Genomic DNA, 22,090 nt, shown 5'->3' with positions numbered 1-22,090 from the left:
GTTAATCGGGTAGTAGTAGTAATTAGATGGATGAGTAATATCATTAAGCATGAGCTGCAGAAGAAGAAAATACTGTGGAGGGTATATAAAGAGAAAGGTAACCAGCAAACTCCTGAACAGTACAAGCCTCAACCAAGAAAGGTGACCAGAATGGCAAAATCAGATAAGAATTTAGCCGAGCAGGCCAAAGGAAATCCCAAAGAGCTCTTTCATTATGTGGCAAGTAAGAGGAAGAATGATTATGGATAATTAACCTTAATGAGTGATGATGGTCACAAAGAGACAGAAGCAGATAAAATAGTTGAGTTACTGAGTGACCACTTTGCAAGAATATATCTTCCTATAATAAAATTAGTTTAATCCTTTATCCAAGTGTGAGCAAACAAAGTTTGCACCTGAAAGTATCTTCAGGACTGGGATAAGGTGGTACAACACCAGGACAACTCGTTGCAAAGGTGGAGCAAGCTACCAACTCTCCTATCTCAGTATCTCCCATAATGCAAAACACATCTCCTTGCGGATATGTCTAATGTTATGCATTAAGGGAAGGGCCACTACCCAGACTAGTTTCGACCTTTATTGAGGTCTCTTCAGTGGGAGCCAGGCCCAAGTGGAGATACCAGGCAGAAGCATTAGCAGGTCATCTCTACCTATACCACCTTACCCCAGTCCTGAAGATACTTTCAGGCGCAAACTTTGTTTGCTCACACTTGGATAAAGGATTAAACTAATTTTATTATACTCTAACCAAGTGAAAAATAAACTTTCAACTATATCTTCCTAGTGAGGTTACTGCTTTAATCTCATGTGTCAGACACTAATGGTGGGAACAGAGGTGCATGAATTAGAGGTTCTTATGATATTGCAGAATCTCAATGTAAATATAGCTGTAGGATTAGATGGGATATCAGCTAGGGTTTTGTAAGAATGTGCAAGAAAACTGGCAATACCTTTGACTAAGCATTTAAGTCTCAGCTCTAGTAGAGTTACAAGGGAGTGGGAAAGAGGGTAAAATTATTCCTTTGCATAAACGAGGTTCTAAGACTACAGTAACAAATTATAGACCAATCAGTATCTCAGGCGTACTGGTAAAAGTACCAGAAAAATTGGTAAAAAAGAGAATTCAAGAACAGATAGATAAAAACATGATACCATATGAGGGTCAGCATGGTTTTGTGAAAGGTCGGTCATGCCTTAGTAATTTACCAACTTTTTATAATAGATTAACAGCTGAGCTGAATAAAGGAAATGGTTACACGATGATTTTGCAAAGGCATTTGACAGAATACCACATGGAACACTGTTAGGCAAATTAGAACAAATGGGGGATGGATATGACACTGGTTAAGTGGATAAGAGGGTGGCTGCTGGACAGATATCAAAAAAGTGGTATATGGAGGGACAGAATCGAGGCAAAAACAGGTGACTAGTGGTGTGCCACAAGATTCAGAGCAGGGACCGTTGCTGCTTAATTTGCACATAAAAGACATAGGAAATAACCTAAAAGGAAATATTCAGTTGTTTGCTGATGATACAAAATTAGGTAGAGTAATAGTTAATTAAGATAATGCAGAGAGCTTGCAAGACAATTTAAATAGCCTGTCAGTATGGGCAAAAGATATTGGGTACCAGTTGAATGTAAAGAAATGTAAAGTTCTGCATTTCGGGATAAACATATTTGTTTATCCTGAAAGTTTATCCCAGAAGTTTCCAGGCTAAAGATTGAGATCTAACTTAATCTCAATCTTTAGGAGGTGGTGGTGGTATTCAGAGAGTTAAACTTTAGAGGACACATTGCTAAGATTGCCTATTGAAATAAGGAAGTTATTATTCCTCTTTATAAGGCCTTGATACATCCACATCTGGATTACTGTGCTCAGGTCTAGTCTCCTGAGTTTCTTGGGGATGAGAAAGTGATGGAGAAGAATCAGAGGCAAGTGACCAAGATGGTGGGTGATCTGTGGAATGTTCCTTATGAAGATAGCCTCAATCTATGTGGATTGCAGAAGTTGGTGAATAGGAGAAAAAGGGAGGATGGTATGATAGAAACATTGAAGTTGTTTCAAGAGTTTTATAGCATTGATGGAGGAGGAAATGTTTCAGCACTTGGCTAAACGGACCCAGAATGAGAGGGTAATCTCTGGAAGTTGAATAAACATGTGGTTAGTAGCAGTATGAGGACTAGTTTTTTTGCTTGGAGAGTTGTGAATGAGTGAAATGTGTTGCCAGAGACAGTTGTGAATGTTTTGTTAATGGGTTCAAGGAGAGATATGATAGACTGTGTGGATAGTTTTGGTTTCCTGCGATGAGACTTTGGACTCAATGGAGGTGCCTGTATAATAATAATAAAGCAGGAGAACTCCTCTATCTTTACTTGTAGTATATACATATATACTACAAGTACTTTACTTAGTATATATATATATATGTATATATAAAATGGAGGGAATGTAAAAAGTGACAGCTTATCTTTTAACTACAGTGATCAACAAGAGTATGCTGGTAACCTTTTACTTGATATTCCTTCCAATGTTTTCTTTTATTTTTTGCAGCTTCTGCTTTATATCTCTACTTATCCACTTAACCCCAACTGGTTTATCCTCCAGATTTAGTATATGCAGTCTGATAATGTCTCTCTCTCAAACAATTCCTTACTTCTCATACACTACTGACATTCTTTCCTCATAACTTAAACCATGGCTGCTTCCTAAGCCTGTCATAATTACCAGCTTTATAGTTCAACATATATCCTTTCCTAACAAAAAATTTCATGTTTAGCAACCTTCCAGAACAAGACTGCACAGTCACTTTCCCCAATTGCAGGCAGAGTGTTTACCCAGGTTATGGTTTCAGGTAATTATCCCTTAATAACTGTATAAATTCTATTTCCATTCTGCCATATGCCCTTTCTGCCTTCGAATATCCCCCCCCCCATAGTTGAAGTCATGCATGATAATTACTGGGTCTGCACTATTGTGCTAACCTGTCAATGCATAGCATCCACACCTTTTCTGCATTCCCAGGTCTATAACAGCAACCAACAATTTACAGTATATAAGTAAGAATTTATAAGGCAGAACACTGAAATAAGTTGGTAACCATCTTATTTTAATGTTCTGCCTTATAAATTCTTGTTATGGATTACATGAGGATGATAATGGGTGACTATGGAAGCAGGAAATATGTGAATACCAAGACTGAATTCCTTGAACTACTAAGGAACAATTGTATTATGCATCATGTAACTAAAGCTACATGTGGGACATGGGTTATATTTCATTATATCATATCATACGGGAATAACAGATGTCACCATGATGCTACCAATTGGGGATAGTGATTGTGTGATTTTGATATGGAGATTTTCTAGGCAGATACAAGCTTCACAGAACAAAAAAGATGTTGGAATTACAGAGCAGGAGGGCTATGATAAATTAAAGAAACAAATTGGTGATGCAGTGGACTGATCAGATGAAAGGGAGAGAAATCAGCAATGCCTGGGATTTTGTCCAAAATCAATTACTTATGGAAATTATCAAATTGTATTCCTACTGTTAGGAGGATAAATAAAGTATGGATGAAATGGATGAATCATGCAGGAGCTTCTGAGAAAGAGGACATTACCAAGAAGATGTAATGAACAAGGTATCCTTCAGAAGCATGAGAAGTATAAAGTGGGCTAAGAGGTGACGAGTGTAGTTAAGAAAGAGAAATTGGCACATGAAAGGAGATTGGTTGAAGCAGTAATGAAAATCCTATAGATTTCTGCAATTATGTTGCTAGTAGAAGAAAAGATAAATATAGAAGACTGACATTAGTTGCTGAAGATGGAACATGTCATATCACCAAATACATAGTGAAAATGTTTATGTAAGGGGTTAGGAGTAGTCTTGAAAAGCAATAGGAAGGAGGCCAGATGACTGACAGTTCAGAATGAGATGTATTTAGAATATTAAGTAAACCTGATATTAACAAGCCTGCGCGGTTAGCCGAGCGGTTATGTGCTTCGCAACCAAATGCCTGGGAAAGGAGTGTCTTGGATTCGATTCCCGTCGCTGACATGAAGAGCTTAGGATTTTTCTCAGACATAGCCAAGTAAGCCCAGGTCTTCAGCATGGACTGCAGGGTTTTTCCTCTCGAGTTTATCTGAGGGTTTTCATCCCACAAGCAGGCAAACCACCATCGAGAACTTGACACTTCTACAGACATAGGTTACACCAGGTGGCATAGGGCTAACCACCTTATCCTTGTATAACAGTTGTGGTTAAATGAATAGAAAACCCTCGACATCGCAAGGTTTTTGAAGGGAAAAGGAAGATGTTAATAAGACTGTGGGACTGGATGGGATATCGCCAAGTATATTATGGGAATGTGCAAAAGAAATATTGGTGGCATTGACTTGGTTATTCAACAGAAATTTAGCAACAGAAACAGATATGTTTTTATGTATATATGTGATATTGTTTATCAAGTGCTACTTCACTAACTAGCAGCTAGTATTATGAAATAATTAGATTCATGTGTGTAGAGGCTCAAGTGCTGTGAGGACATCATGTCGGAGGCTTAATGGATTGTATACAGCACTCAGAAAGGATTAAAAATAGAATTTAATACTTTGTATATTTCATCTCAGTCACTGAGACATCGTCAGGGATTACAAAAAAACTAATGTAACATATACACAAATACCACACAATACTAAGCCCAACCACGTGAGTGACACTAAAGTCCTATCTAGGTGGAGCGCCCTCTAAGGGCAGATGTAGGTGGTCTGGAATGTAAGGTGGGATCTCTGATGATGTGTTTCCCAAATCTTAGGAAGCTTAATGCAACCGTATTTATTAAGATTCGGTTGATTCCTGAGAGCTGCTGCTGATTCCAAAAATAGTCTCTTTTTTGAATTTGCTGTTTTAATCTTTTATGAGTGCGGTATACAATCCATTAAGCCTCCAAAATGAAAATTAGATTCAATATCAAGAAACAATCACCAAAAATACAACACTTCAATTTAATAATAAAATAATTGTATTAAATCATTTTAGTTTATAAGATAAAAAATACATATAGTAAAATATCTCTATTTATGAAATATAAACTTGAATCTTAGAGAAAACAGACTATTTTGTTTGTATGGTGTCAATTTTCATAAACACCAATATCCAACAAATTAAAATGTTGCATTCACTTTTTTGCAGTTATACATTACTGCAGAATTGTGGCATATGTAGATTAAGTAGTACAGATGATGGGAAGTGTGTGGTGGAGCATCTTCTTGCGATGAGCCCTTGGAAGTTCATGTAGTAATAATAATATCCTTTCTCCTCCCTTCTTCCTGATTAGTCTGAGACAACAGACTAGTCAGGAAAGATCATAATTTGATTTTGCATGTTTAGTACTCTGAACAGCTAATTATGTTGCTGATTATCTAACAATTTCATAAATTGGGATTTCTAAACATATAATTCTTTGTTCATATGCTAGGGATGTGTGATGTGGAAAAATAACGATATAACATCGGCATTTCTAGGTCATACTGTAACATCGAGAAATGATATATCTTTCTCTTTGACATGTTTAAAAAATTCTTTGTTATAATGCTACCATCTGCAGCATTTTCGAAGAATTTCTTTTCCTCAGGATTAACAAGCTGCTACCAATAATAGTTAGTATTACAGTTCATACCATTTAGAGGGGTGAAATTGTGCAATTCAATTTACTATAATGCACTTTTGTTGTCGAAACGCTTGCAGAATTGCCATTGCGCTTTATAAATTGAATACGGGGATTTTTTTCCCCTCTCTAAATGTGTTAAGAATTATTTCGTAAACAACTTAAAATCGTCAGCATATGTAATTCGATACAAAGGAACTGTTATATGTCATTTGCAAAGGATACTTGCAAGATAGCACTGGCTATATTCGCGACTTTTACCAATGCCTGTCAAATTACGGTGGGTTGTAAAACTACCTCCCCTCTCCCCAACGTTCAAGAAATGAATATATTTCGCAAAGTGTTATATACTGAAATATAAACATACTACGACGACGAAATAACAATCTGTTTACAAGCATATAAAAACGCAGCTACTACTTCGCACGAAATACATTCAAGATATAGCAAGAATTCACTTCTACATGCACGAAAATGTAATTACGATTCCTAGTAAACACTTGTTCATTTCCAATTTAGAAATGACTTATTAATTAATTCATATACAACAACCATAAGAATATTAGCAGGTAAGAAAGCTATACAAACCTTGTAACTGGCTTTCATCCATTTTGCAAGCTGTAATAACACTGGAAAAAGTGCCACAAATCAGTAGCAGAAGGCCACTTAGAAACTGCGACTTTCACTAGTCGTCATATACTTCAGAGGTGTATAGAAAATCAAAACAGGGTTCATATCATGTTTTCATCGAGCAATCTACAGCAGGGTACGAACCACATAATAACAGCCAGTAACAATTCAAATCACAATCAATATTATTTCAAAAAACTTTATGAGGAATATATCCTAATAATTTTTCAGGTGAACTGGATAACAGTGCATACCAAAAACAGATAGCAAACTAGTATTGAAATTTGACTTGAAGTGTGTTTAAAAATTTCGAAACATATTCTAACGAATCATTAAATTATCATCGTTATTTTGATGAAAGCCATCATTAAAGGTCTGTGTTTAAATAATGAAAATTCATATTGTAAACATGCAGATTAATTCAGAATACGAGCAGACTACAGAATTTGGATCCTGGTCAGATTTGGATTTTGTGGTTTTAGAAAGAGCCAAGAAACGCCTCTCATCCTAGAAAAACACAAAGAAACACTCTTGAACTCAGAAAGATGGAAATGAAAATCCAGTAGCTTAGGAACGCTATGGCATTGGGGTAGTTGCCAACGGCATCGGTGTCAGAAAGGCAGCATCTATAGAATCAGTTGTGAAGTTTCTTCTTAGGCCAACTGCTTCGGGCTGTTTTTAAAGAACTGTATGTTATATAGTGTTCACAAGATATTGTACCATTTATCAACACTGACACATTGCAAGAGGCTCACACTTACAAATTTGCCACTTTTGAAATCATAAAAGCATACTGCGTGAGGGGAGGGGAAAAATCAGCTATAGTTGAATCCTTTATCGAAATGAAATTTAGGAAAAATGAAAGATATTGTCCCAATTATCAAAATTGATGCACTGAAATAGGCTCCTAGAAATTTGTCACTCTTGAACTCATAAAAGCATATTGTGGGAGAGGAAATATCAGCTATAGTTGAATCATTTATGCCAGCTTTCAACTGCCACTGTGATGATCATAGTTTCAATGCAATATATTACAAAGAGCCTGTGTAGCTCAGTGAATGTGGCGTTTGCACTCCATGGCGCTTGACCGCGAGAAAGAAGACTTGCTTTCGAATCTAGTTGGCAACTAGAGGAAATTTTTCTAAGCCTTTTTTCGACCGATTCCCGAGTTAGTCGATCTCTGGCACGGGCAAGCGGTTTTTCGTTCCGTAAACGCAGGAAAATGGAGCGTACAATCCACACTATTTTCAGACATTAAAAATTTTGTGTTAGGGTTAGGGACCACGAGATGGCAGCACTTGTTGAGCCGCCTTCTCACTGCGTGCCGTTTAATTTGTGATAGCCTTGGGCCAGCTATCTCTTATTGGCTACCAGCGGAGATTGAACTGCCCACTCAGTCTCCAAAAGTTAGATAGGGTTAAACGGCCTCACCTACTCCATATAAGGGAACAAAAAGGCGTTAGCTGATTTTTATTATTTTTTTTGTATTACAATAGTGTAGACTCTACACTATTTTAGAGAGTAACATTACGGTTATTCAATTGGATATAAAATAATTCCTTTGATCCCTTTTCATTCCTACAATAGGTGGAACTCCCTTAGGCAGAACTTTTAAGAAATTATTGACAGTAGAAGATACATCTCGCCATCGCGTAAATATGCATATTAGATAGAAGGCAGTGATTCCTAATTCCCTAGTGTTTATTGCATGTACAAGTGTGATTTATGTGATTAAAAATTCAAGTGATTCTGAGGGAGAAATGAGACATGAGTGCAACAAAAGATTAACAGGTTTTGGGAATCAGCTGAAAGAAAACAGCATAGGAGAAATTCCTGTGGTGTTGAATATAATTTTTTTTCTGAAACTGGTTTTTCTACCCATAAATTCAAGACAAACTAGCAAAGAATCCACAGTGTTTCTGACAATAATAAATTGTATCTGGCATAATGACCATGACATGGCAGCGCTTGTTTGCCATCTCTTCACTGGAGATCTTCTAAAATTAGTGATAGTTTTGAGTCAGCTATCTCTGATTAGATAAAGGTGTAGTTTAACTACCCTCAGCTTCCTAAAGTTATATAGGAATATAAAGCGTTACAAATTTTTTGGTTCTGTTTTTCAGGAAATCTCGCTAATCAGTTGTAGAGTTTTTTCTTATGCCAACTGCTTCGATTTTTTAAAGAATTGTGTGCTATATGGTGTTAACAGCTTTAGAGAAGTCGAGTCCTACACAAACACAAAGAGGCTTTTGTAAAAGGCTATCAAAAAAATCAGCTAATGCCTATTCGTTCCCGTATAGGGAGTCGATAAGTTGTTCAAACAAATCGAAGAAACAGCAAGAGGAAGCCTATCTCACCAGCTCTAACTGAATATTTTATGGAGCATCTAAAAAAGAACTTTCTGACACCATATTTCCTCAGCCTGCTATATGGCTACTTTTAGCTGATAACTGTGAGTGGGTTCAAGGCAAGGTATGATAGATGCTGTGTGGAAGCTAATAGTTGTGGACATGATATTTAGGGTCTCCCTTGATGAGACTAAGGATTCCTTGGAATTGCCCATAATAATAATAATAATATACTGCATTTGCATTCTGCTCCCAGTCTGAGTTAGTATTACTTCAGTTCCCAGAGAAAAATAACTCATTTTACTCATGTATCATGTTCACTATTGAACACGAATCCAATAACCACCTATGCTTTTAAGATACTGAGCCTGTGTACCTCAGTGGATGTGGCGTTTGCACTCCACGACGCTTGACCGCATGAAGGAACACTTGGTTTCGAATCTAGTCGGCAACCAGAGGAAATTTTTCTAAGCTATTTTTTCGACCGGTTTCCGAGTTAGTTGATCTCTGGCAAGGGCAAGCGAGTTTTTCGTCCCTTAAACGCAGGAAAATGGACCGTAGAACCCACACTATTTTCAGACATTAAAAATATTGTGTTAGGGTTAGGGACCACGAGATGGCAGCAGTTGTTGAGCTGCCTCTTCACTAAGTGCCGTTTAATTAGTGATAGCCTTGGGCCAGCTATCTCTAATTGGCTGCCAGTGGAGATTGAACTGCCCACTCAGTCTCCAAAAGTTAGATAGGATTTAATGGCCTGGCCTAATCACTATAAGAGAACAAAAAGGTGTTAGCTGATTTTAAGATACCTTAATAATTAAAAACCTCAGAGGTCATGTGGAATTTTCAACTTATCAGAAGCCAACCTTTACTGGCAGATATATTCCCTCATCCTTCCATCATCATTCATAAAAAAAAGGGGGATTATTGAGTCTTGAACAAGGAATGCATACGATCTGTTCTTCTTATCACTTTTTGTTAGATAAAAAAAATCAGCTAACACCTTTTTATTCCCGTATACGGGGAGTAGGCGAGGCCATTTAGCCCTATCTAACTTTTGGAGACTGAGTGGGCAGTTCAATCTCCATGGTACCAATCAGAGATAGATGGCCCAAGGCTATCACTAATTAAGCGGTACTCAGTGAAGAGAGACGGCTCAAATGTGCCGCCATCTCGTGGTCCCTAACCCTAACACAATATATTTAATGTCTGAAATAATATTGGTTCTACGGTCGATTTTCTTGAGTTTACGGGACGAAAAACCCGAGTTTTCCGGGAGAAAAACCCGCTTGCCCGTGCCAGAGATCGATTAACTCGGGAACCGGTCGAAAAAAGGCTTAGAAAAAATTTCCTCTAGTCGCCGACTAGACTCGAAACCAAGCCTTACTTCGTGCAGCCAAGCGCCGTGGTATGCAAACGCCACATCCACTGAGCCACACAGGTTTATCTTTTGTGAGATAAACTGAATAAAATTAAAAGCAATGGTATATGTAATTGATACAACAGACCTACCATTCAAAAAATTATTGATAATTATCTTCCTTCTACCAGACTACAATCTGTCATAAAATGAATTTCAATATTCTACCTTAAAGGAACCGCGAAACAAATAGCACGGATAATTCTTAAATTCAAACTATACGCTTTCTTCAAACCAGGCCGGAAATTGTCTTCCGTCGTACCATATATGAAGGCTACATTACCACCTTTTTCCTTATCAGGTGTCTGTTAAGTACCATGTTATATCCTGTTTGTTATTTTGGACAGACCAGCCGTTCTGTGTTGATTAGAACTGAAGAGCATCAAGACTATATTAGATTGCTGGAATATGACAAGAATGGCCTTGCTTTGTACGCTATTGACACTAAGCACAGCTTTCTTTGGAACCAGACAAAACTGCTTCATTCCAGCAAGTTCAAATTTGATTGTCTTTTGCTAGAAACATATGAAACGCTACGAAATCGCCGGAACCTCAACCGATCACATTGCATGCCAGTATCCAAATTTTGTGAAGTGATCACAGTTAATTGTTTATATTTTTTTTTTCAATATTATTTAAATTCTTTTTTTAGCGACATTCTATAATAGTACGTTGGAACTCTAATAGGGTAATATCATATACACTAGCTGCGACCGACACACTGGCTAATATATGGATGATTTATGACTTATTATTGTGATTCTATCTCCTCAGTCTCCAAAAGTTAAATAGGGCTAAAACAGTCTTGCCTACTCCCTAATAAGGAATCAAAGGCGTCAGCGGTTTTTTATTGTGATCCATATTTTGAACGTATTTAGTGGTCTGTCTTCTTGACATGTCTACTTTACGTTGGATAAAATATATTGGAGTTTTAACATAAAATTCTACATACATATTTTTTAATTTTATAAGTCATGAAATTTCCATTAAAACTGTTTAATGCTATCATGGGTTACTTTTTTAAATGGTTGGATGCGGATATAGAAGTGAAGTTTTGCTTCTTCTGTGCTAGGATATGCAATGATGTAAAGTGATGGTCTGATAGTTATGATTTAACAGTTGCTGATATTATTATTATTATTATATTTGAAAGGGCGCTGTGCAGACATAAGAACGGGCACATGGTGATATTGCTGCTCCCGTTTTTTAAATAGTTTTAAAGTGCTTCCAACTCTTGTTTTTAATTTCAAAGTGTTCCCAAGTAACTCTACTTGTCATGCCGAAGACAGTGATATAAAATTAACCGAAATCGGCGAAGAAAAAAAACTAATTTTGAAGTGCTGAAAAGTGAACAGAGAGGACAGTGGTCAACAACGAGCGAAGAACGGAGGACGTCGCTATCATTACAATTACACTACAATTGTTCAAGGGAAGAAAGGTGAGCCATGAAGTGCATCAAATTATTATTATTATGTGACACCTCCAGGGAGTGCAAAGACTCATCGAGGGAGAGTGTGCCAAAAGCATTGAACGATTGATCTCCTTCCAACTATTAACTGTGCTCATTGTTTAACTTTTTGCGAGCCATTAGTAGCAGAGGCTCTACTAATTGACAACCTGGTAAATTAAATATGGAAATAGACCACAGAATCAAAAAAGCTGGTATGGTAGGAAGTCAACTGAATAAATTTATATGGAATAAGAGAGAAATTAGTCAAAACACTAAATTAGCTGTATACAAGACAGTGTTCAAACCAATTTTAACTTATGGATCTGAGAGCTGGGTTAGAAGTAAAACACTTGACCAAAGACTAGACACTGCAGATATGAGAGTCCTGAGAAAGGTTAGGGACATGAACAGATGGCATCAATGGCAATATCATATTAAAAGGAAGATATTAGGAAAGAACTTGACGCTGTTAGCATCCAGGAATGTGTTAGCAGTGCTAATCTTAGGTGGTATGGTCACTTAAACAGAATGGGGGAGGAAAGAAGGAGGAAAAAAAACAGTTTCCAATGACTTGAACACATTGTAAGACAATACATCAATCTTCCTATCTGAATATTTAACACCATTCAATCAGAATATGTTGTACCAAGCAAGAAAGCAAAAACAGAAACAAATTACCAATTTTTGTTGATTAGTGATGCCAAGATATTCTTGAGGAAGTCCCAAACTTCAAAGCCGATAAAAATCAAAAGCTCAGAAGATATAGAAAGATTGCCACAGTGAAAACAAAAGTCTCCTAATTAGTTCAAAAAGAAGACCACAACAAAAATCAATGTGAACCATCAAGACAGATATAATAACACCAAGAATATATCGGCAATTTCACTTTGATCAGACCTTTCAGATCATTCATTCGACTTCTCAAACTTCAGCCTACTTCCAATACATCAATCAAATCAATAAAAAATATCTAACCGGTCAAGCTTATTAAAAAGCTTTATGGATGCAACCTGAGACATTACATCTCAACCAAGATCAACAGAAAGAAAAAAAAAAAAAATATATATATATATATATATATATATATATATATATATATATATATATATTACATTTAAGTGCTGTAGTTACAGCGCTAAAATACATTAAAAGCAAAAATTGTAAAATATAACATATTGTTATATTATAAATGCTGTTATATTATAAATGCCGTTAAAATGTAATCTTATTCAAATGCAAAACTATTAATTACCATCTATAGTAATTATTATTAACACATTATACAAAAAAAAAGAAACTTTTTATGAAATTCTTTGTTAAAAAAAAACTAGAAAAACATGTTTTGTAAATGCATAATATACAATCATAATTTTAATAATAAAAATCATTGAATTAAAAAAAAAATTACGGTGTCTCCATGGAGTCAAAAGACTCATCGCAGGAGACCCTACATTGACACACTAACCATTATTTTCACAATACCTATCATACTTCTCCTTAAATTCATTCACAGATGAAGCATTCACAACCATTTCTGGCAACACATTCCACCCATTCACAACCCTCCAAGCAAAAAATCCAGTCCTAACAACCTTGTTCACAACACTCTTGCATAATCTCTAGGGATGCCCCTCGTTCTCTCCCTTCCTGCACTGGTCTTAAAAATGTCATCATTATCAATCCTATAAATCCCTTTAATAATTTATATGCCTCTATCATATCTCCTTTCCTACGTCTATCAGCAAGTTTTTGGAGTCCACAGATCTTCAATCTATCCTCGTAGGGAACATCCCACAGACCTCCAACAATCTTTGTAGCTCACCTCTGAATCCTCTCCACCATTTCTTCATCACAAGAAATCCAGATAATCAGATCTGTGCTCAATAGTCCAAATGCGGTCTTATTATTGCCTTATAAAGTGGAACAATAACTTAACAATAACAATAACTTCCTTATCTCTGCTTGTTATTGTGTTCTTCTTCAACAACCATATAACTTGATGTTATGTTTTGGCAATCTTTGCAATATGCCCTTTAAACTTAAGTTCTCTGTCCACAATAACTCCCATGTCCCTTGCCTTGTGAACTTCCTGCAGTTCATTTCATCAATATAGTAAACAGCATGTGATCTCATCCTCCCGAAGTGCATCACCTTACACTTAGCCACGTTAATCTGACAGCCATTTACCGATCCATACCGTCAGCAAAACAAGTGGATATTTCCTTTCAAAGTATTTCCAATATCATTGATTTACAAATTAAACAATAGAGGACCAAGCACTGAGTCATCAGGTACACCTGCCTCCTCCTGGGCTCAGCTCCTCCATAAACCACTCTTTGATACCTATCCACCAGCCACCCTCTAATGCAAATCACCCTCTAATGCAAAGACCCATACCCATTTGCTCTAATTTATGCAGCAGAGTTCATTGTGGAATCATGTCAAATGCTTTTGCAAAGTCCAGCAGTAACACTGAGTAAGGATTTCCTTTATCGAACTCCACTGTTACTTTATTATAGAAAGTAAGCAAGTTAGAGGCAAGACCTACCCTTCACAAAACCATGTTGCCCCATATAAAGTATGATATTGCTGTCCACCCAGTTCTGAATTCTAATTTTTACCAATTTCTCCAAAACCTTCACCACCACTCCAGATATATTGATTGGTCTATAATTTGCAACCTCTGTCTTGGAGCCTCCCTTATGCAGTGGAATTATTTCCTCCTCTTTCCACTCTATTGGTACCTTACCAGAACTGAGACTTAAATTAAACAGCCTGGTTAGCGAAGATAATAATTCTCTTGCTATCTATCCACAATTCTCATTCTCGTAACACATGTGCCGATATGCCATCTAACCCAATGGAAGTGCAAGCATTAACGTTCTATAATATATTAAGCACCTCTATTTTGCCTATCTCTAGACTCTCATCAGTCAATGACACATTCGACACTGCAATATCACAACCAAGATGGTACACTTTTGCAAAATGATCACTAAGTAACTCAATTATTTGATTTGCTTCTGTAATTTCCTTACCATCAACACTTTTTAAATAATCTTTCCATGGTTAATCTTCTTTTACTTACCACATAGCGAAAGAACTCCTTAGGGTTTCTTTTGGATTCATCAGCTGGCTTCCTCTAATAATTAACTTTGGCTTTCTTTACCATGCAGGTTACTCTCTTTGTCTGTACCTTGTACTGCTCGTGGGAACGCTCATTTCCTTTTTCTTTATACTTCCACATCCTTTTCTTTATCTGCAACTCCTGCTTAATAATATTATTCATCCAACTTACTCCTACTTGATTGCTACTTCTGACTCTGGGAATGCAGTCTGATACAGCTTTCTTTAAATACTCCTTGAAATCTTTGAAGGGAAAATTTAAATCTCCCCTTCAAATTCTCATGCCATAGCACTGCAGAAAGCTGACTTCTTAGCTTGTCATAATCACCAGCCTTGCAATTCCACATATACCCCTTCTTAACAGAATATTCAGCATATCTTACAATCTCCCAGGTCAAGACCACATGATCGCTTTTCCCAACTGGAGAAGACAATCTAACTAAATTACTTATTGATATGTTCTCCGCTATTATGACCAGATCAAACACTCTCGAATCTCTTGTCCCTTCCATTACTGTTTCAGGTAGTTATCTCTTAACAACTGTATAACCTCCATTTCCTTTGCTCCTTGTGACCATTCCTTCTCCCAATCTATGTCCCCAAAGGTAAAATCCCCCATAATAATTACTCTACCTTCACTCATCGTGCTAATTTGCCAATACATGCTATCTACATTCTCCCTGATACTCCTTGGATTATAACAACAATCGATGACATATTTCGCCCTGTAGATCTCTATCCCACACCAAACAGCCTCGAATGAACTGCCCTCTACAGAACTGTCACCTTGAAACACTTCTACCTTTTTTGGCTTTAACGATTCGTCTATCATTAGTAAAACCCCTTTCCCCATTCTGTCATCTCTGTCCTGCCTGAAAATACTGTACCCCTTACATCCAATCCCTATAACTATATCATTCTTAGTTAACCAAGTCTCACTAATTCCTATAATTTTGCCCAAGTTGTACTAAGTAATGAGAAAAATATTTCGCACTTATTCCGAATACTTCGAGCATTATAATACATAAACTGCAATACTCCCTTCCTCCCATAATCTTCCTGCATGTGAATTAGCCCACTCTGAATACTGTTAATGAGTCTTCGGACTCCTTGGAGGTATCAGGAATAATAATAATAATAATAATAATATACGAACAATTAATCTCAAATTCACAGCGATTAATAACCTTAGTACTATTTTCAGCTGATTCTATCTCCTGCCTCCCTAGCAAATCCCATTTTCCCTTTTTTGAACATTTACTCTATCCTTTATCAATAAATTCTAATTGCCAAGCGCCCAATCCATTTAAGTGCAAACTATCTCTCGAAAAATACTCCTTTTTATCAAACACATCCCAGGTATTCATAAAATAAATATTCAGTTTCATTTCTTTGCAAAAGCTTTTACACAATTTTAACATCATTCCATTTACTACAATTGCTCTTCTGTTTAATTCATCACTATCAAATCTTGGTAGCACACTCATGATCTTCATACTCTCGCTCTTTGCATTCATTGCTATCATTAAATCCTTCAAATCCTGTCTCACAGAAAATCTTTTGCTACCTAGATCATCCGTCCCTATAACTGCAATAATCTAACTCGCTCTATCTTTTTGCAATTTCAGAGCCTCAGTTATATCCCTAATCTTTGACCCTGGATAACACGCTTTAATTATTCTTCCATCCTGCACACCCTTAATTATAAAATCCCCATACAACAGACTATCTTTTTTTGCTCCTTTTTAACTTGCCATCCATTATCCTCACTGATGCTTGTCTGTGATCTTCACTCACATTCTTTTGTATATCGCCCAGCAATCTCTGTGTATGTATTTTTGCACTATTTATTTCATGAACCACTCACTTAATTCGTTACTAAATAATCTGTCATTCTCATTCCTTGTCATTCTTAATCCTTCATACTTTCTATTCCATAAAAAACATTAGAACATAGAAATACAATTTTATTAATACAGACCATTTTAAAATAAAACTTATATTAAAGCCTACCAGTTTCGCCAGCAGACTGTCTGGCTTTTTCAAGGCGTTTATAGAAAGACATGAAACCTAGAAAAGGCAAATTGAAAGGAATATAAAAAACTTCTAGTTGGTCTTGTATACCAACTAGAAGTTAAGGTTACACGTTTGCGTGACAGAGAGGACTTATTGTTCTTAGTCATTATCGCGCATGCGTGTTTGTTGTAAACGTGTCATGTGATTACTGGCTCGCTGTAGTTCAGATTGATTGAGAGAGAGGATAAGGTTTTTCCACGAACTGTTTAGAATCACACCCTGATTTCTGTTGAGGTTTCCACCGGTTATTGACACTATTGTGGATTCCTTGAATAAACGATATCTCTGTAGTCGTCATCGAGATATGGCATGGAGCTGTTTTACCAATCTATCGTGTGGTTAGACGTACAGAAATGATGTGCTAAGCCGGAAGAGATGCTTCTGTTGTGGTTTACATCAACAACATGTTCTTTTTGTCTGATTTCTAAACTTCGTGAAGTTTGTCTTATGTAGGCAAGACCACAGGAGCAAGGAATGTAATATACTCCTGGATATTTGTAGAACGGTACCTTATCTTTTGGGGATCCTAAAACTTGTCTGATGCTGGCGGTTGGTTTGAAGACCATTCTGATGTTGTAGGCTCTAAGTATTCTTGCTATTTGATAAGAAATTGACTTGATGAAAGGGATCACTACAGTAGAAATGTGCTGACAGTGAGATTCTTCTTGTCTAGGGTTGTCATTGTATAGATATTTTTTGATGATGTTTTGAGGATATCCATTTTGTGGTAATGCGTTTGGCTATTAGTGAGAGTTCAGTCTGTGTATCCTCCTCTTCTGATATAAACTTTTGACTCTATATTTCAACATGAGGATAATGCTCAGTTTGTGTGTCTTGTAATGGTTTGAAGTATAATGAAGATATCTTTCAGTATCCGTGGACTTTCTGTAAATGGATAATTTGACACTGTGTGGTTGTTTTTTTATCAAGATATCTAAAAAATGCAGTTGGATGTTGTTTTACACTTCCAGAATGAATTTTATCTTGATGTGTATTGAGTTGATTATTCTAAGCTGTCTTGTCATATGATGAAGATATCGTCAACAAATCTCCACCATGTGGATGGCCTCGGGGAGATTGTGGAGAGAATTTCTTTTTCAAGTTTTTCCATGAAAAGGTCTGCACAAGATGGTGATAGTGGGCTTCCCATTGCTAGGCCTTCTTGTGGAGACTTTTATTGGTCTATTTGCTACAGATTTCACTGGCTTGACAGCTGTTACAAACTGGCTGGTTCTCTTCAGAGACCACTATATAAATAAAGGATCTACTCCGAAAATTAGGCGATTCCCCAGCGTTATATAAATAAAGGGTCTACTCCAAAAACTAGGCGATTCCCCAGCGTTATTTAAGTGCGGGCGATGCCTCTCCAAAAACTCAAGCCATCCCTCAGATCGCTCTCTCTCTCAATTACTCTACTAGAAACACAGGGAGAGAACTGAAGGATCATTTAACTCAGTGGTGACACTGCTCAGTGACAGGCTCAACCTACCATTGAGCAGAACCACTCACATTCCAGGGAAAATAATTCACCGACACAGCTCTGTTACAGACCACCCCGGAAAACACAAATTCCCAGATGCTCAAACTCTCTCCCATGGAAAAAACCTTAAGAGAGCAACAACTCTCGTTCAGTACTGAGGAATCGAAATGTCAGAGAAATGCATTTTTCATAAGTGAACTCTCGGTCGTTGCGTAAAAGTAATTACTAAAGAACGATCCAAAAGCTTCATTTCACACATTTGGGAAGTAAACTGACATATGACTTGGACTGTAAAAAAGAAATAAAGATCAGGATTGCAAAGGGAAGAACAAATCTGAAGGCCATGGATAACATCTGGAAAAGTAAAGTGATCAGTCTGCAAACAAAACTAAGAGTATTGGAAACATGCATCTTCAGCGGTGTACTGTACGGATCTGAAACGTGGGTAATAAATAAGGAATCAAGAAAAAGAATTTTGTCATTTGAAAGAACTTGTTACAGGAAGATTCTAAGAATAGGATGGGTACAGAAAATCACCAATGAAGAGCTCTATCAGAAGATACAAGCAAAACAGAATCTAATGCAGATGATTATAAAACGGAAGCTGCAATTATTTGGACACATCTGTAGAATGAGTGAGGACCGGATGATAAAGACATTTATGTTTGGTATTTTGGATGGTTTAAACAGAAGAGGTAGACCATACAGAGAATGGATAGACGATATAAAAGTCTAGTGTGGAATGGGTGTACAAAAACTGTTACACTGGACAAAGGAAAGTGGAAGAAGATAGTGAAAGAGGCATCAACGGGCAGTGAGCCCATGATTCGTGATGATGATGATGATGATCCAAAAGCTTCATTTCGGCGATGTAAAATTACAGGCAAAGTCAATTTCAATCCAACATTATTTCGAAACTATGAAAGTTTCGTAAGATGACCTCAGAGCTAATGAGAATACTATCTTGGCATTCTCGAGTTGCCTTAGCTTGGACTACTTAAAAGGAAAGGGCTATATCCAAGCATTCATATATTCACCTTTTATTAGTCCATTTGATAAAGGTATTATTTATCATTTCCTGGCTATACTACAGATTATTACCTTTAACACTTTCATTGCCAAGCTGAAAATTGGAATTTCGTGTGGTGGCCAAATTATTTTTATTTTTTTATTTAGTTAGCGACGTCCACGCGGTAACGTGTGATCGGCCGTTTGGTGAGAACTCGCATCGCGCGATATCGCGTGTTTGGCAATGAACATGTTAAGCAATATAAAAAATGATCCACTCTGAGCGAAAGTTGGTCAGTATAAGAAAATAAGTTGTTGTTGTTATTATGCTTTATTCAGTGTTTAGGACAGTTAGTAACTGTCTATGTAGGTTGATTAATGTTGTTTATTTTTATCAGGAAGTTTTCTGGTTTCCATAGGAATAGGAAATTATTATTATTATTGTGTGTGTGTGTGTGTGTGTGTGTGTGTGTGTGTGTGTGTGTGTGTGTGTGTGTGTGTGTGTGTGTGTGTGTGTGTGTGTGTGTGTGTGTGTGTGTGTGTGTGTGTGTGTGTGTGTGTGTGTGTGTGTGTGTGTGTGTGTGTGTGTGTGTGTGTGTGTGTGTGTGTGTGTGTGTGTGTGTGCGTGCGTGCGCGCGCGAGAGAGAGAATTTCTAAATCATAGATTTCGTAGCTTCCCGACACAGCAAAAAAAAAAAACAATAAATAATAACCAACTGGTGTCATCCTCAGATAAGCTTACATATAAGCTTCGAGGATGAAAGCAGAGAAATTAGTTCTCATCCAAGATGTATCATATAACCAAGTGCATGTAATGTACGTATCACATGTAAACTAAACTGGTATGTATGTATTATATGTAAACAAATGTATGTAATAACTGTAACAAAAGTATGCAATATAGAGTGATTATATCCATTGATATTGTATATATAGAGCGTAAAATTGCGAAGAAACATCTGTAATAATCATCATTATGAATATTATAATAATATATGTTGTAAACAGTTATTGTTATTATTATTATTATTTAAAAAAAAACTTTATGTACCAGAAAGTATTTGTTATGCATAATTGTCTTTATATAATGTATGTAATTTATCTGAGAAATGAATAATATTAATTATTATTAATAAATAATAATAATAATAAATTATTATTATTAAAAAAATTATTATTATAGAGCCTCCATAAATCAGTCGATATAGACAAAGCCTTTTGTTCGGAAAGACCTGAGGTTCGATTCCCGCCAGTCACGTGAGGAACCTTTACTGATCTCTTACGACGAAAGGTGACTTAGCCGGTCTCACGGAGATAGGGTTTTTTCACCCGGAAACGCACGTTTTTTGTCCCCCAGAACAGACAAACCGGCCTCGTGAACACACGCTTCTACAGACATAGGACATACCGTGAGGCATAGAGCTGACCATCTTATCCTCGGGGGGGATGGATGTGGTTTGGAAGAGCTAATGACAACTCCGTAACAGGCTACTAGGCCTAATACGTAAAAAGGAAAAAGAAGAATACACGAAAACTAAAAACTAGCTTACTGCGATTAATTAATGCCTGCTAAGAGAATACAGTAAATAATAGGAATAATTATAATTCATACACCAGTTATGTAAATTTTAAAAAAAATACAGTATAAGCTATATTAGAGAATAAATCATCAAAGTCAATAAAAACCAATTGCTTAAATTTTTATTTAATGTTTAAACATTCGATTGAACTACTTTTTTTAGCAAAAAAATTAAGCAAAGATGTTTGAATGAATTGTGCTCGACTTTTTCATCTTGTCATTCAATTTGAAATAGCTGGCGATCGCTTTATCAAGAATTCGGAGGACTTGGAAGCTTCCTTCCATATCTGGATCAGCATCAAACAAAATATCCTTAGCGTACTCAATGTGATTGAAAACTATCTCAAGTTCTTTTGCAATTAGCTTCTCACTCGTAGTATTCTCTTCTTGTTCGCACTCCTTATCTTCTCCTTCTTCATATGCACGCTGTTCTTCTAGTTGATGGAGATCATTCTCGCTTAGCTATTCTAAATGAGAATCGAGCAAGTTTCTCACATCTTCATTATCCATTTCATTAAATCCAAGTTGTTTTCCAATTGTGCTGATTTCTTCAAGTTAGATCTTGAATTTTGCACACTATATATAAACTAACATAGGCTTGAAGTTTAAAGTTTAACATTAGCTTGAAAAACTAACATAGCTTGAAGTTTAACATAGGCTTGAGTTTAAAGTCGCCTTCGGCATGCCTCCTACAGGAGGCATGCCGAATTATTAATCAAAACGTATTAATCAAAATGTATTAATCAAAACGAATACATTTGTATACATATATGATTACTCCTAATATCTGTATAGCAAGAAAATTATTACATCTTAAATAATGAAAAATTAATCTTTCTGACTTTGCTTTGGCAAATCTGGTGCACCGATGTCTTAGCGCCCCTAGACCATTGCCTAGGTTCTCCTAATGATAAAACCGGCCCTGGCCTCCTAACAAAAGCGTAAGACGATCTTTAGATACTTTGTATCCTGGTAGAGATGGTTCAATTTAAGCTAGGAAACTTTTTGTTGGCATATGCTTCCAAATTAGACAGTTTCGTCGATGTTGAATGGTTGCCGATTGACATAATTACTCTCCTCAATTATGCTTTGTAATTATTCAGGAAACCTCGTCGATTCTTTATCAGCACTAGCAGATTCCCCAGTTTTTCTTACGTTATGCAGTCCACTTCGATTTTTAAAACGGTCAAGCCATCCTAAACTCGCAGTAAAGCTTTCACATTCCTCTTGAAATTTGGTCTCTTTCAATGAGGTAAAAATATTAAGAGCTTTTGCCCGAATATTCCGACTCAGGCCCGTTTCGTAC

At 36.6% G+C, this 22,090-nt stretch overlaps 1 protein-coding gene across 3 annotated transcripts in view; it reads right to left on the bottom strand.

The window, feature by feature from the left end:
- LOC150103422 (E3 ubiquitin-protein ligase MARCHF6) overlaps positions 1 to 6,570 on the bottom strand; it is a 271,806-nt gene extending 265,236 nt beyond the window's left edge. Inside the window, exon 1 of one of the 3 annotated variants that reach the window (XM_090397403.1) lies at positions 6,259 to 6,570. In XM_090397403.1, the coding sequence (XP_090253529.1) occupies positions 6,259 to 6,280 (22 nt within the window). In that variant the 5' untranslated portion in view covers positions 6,281 to 6,570. The remainder of the gene's footprint in view (positions 1 to 6,258) is intronic. The other 2 variants (XM_090397402.1, XM_090397400.1) reach the window with 2 other exon arrangements.
- Positions 6,571 to 22,090: the final 15,520 nt, after the last annotated feature.

This window comes from Typopeltis vanoorti, chromosome 9, assembly GCF_054136105.1.
Source record: "Typopeltis vanoorti isolate ZY-2024b chromosome 9, IOZ_Tvanoo_1.0, whole genome shotgun sequence".
NCBI classification, from domain to species: Eukaryota; Metazoa; Arthropoda; class Arachnida; order Uropygi; family Thelyphonidae; genus Typopeltis; species Typopeltis vanoorti.
Note: the sequence above shows the minus strand (reverse complement) of the source record. Positions and strands in the feature narration are given on the sequence as shown.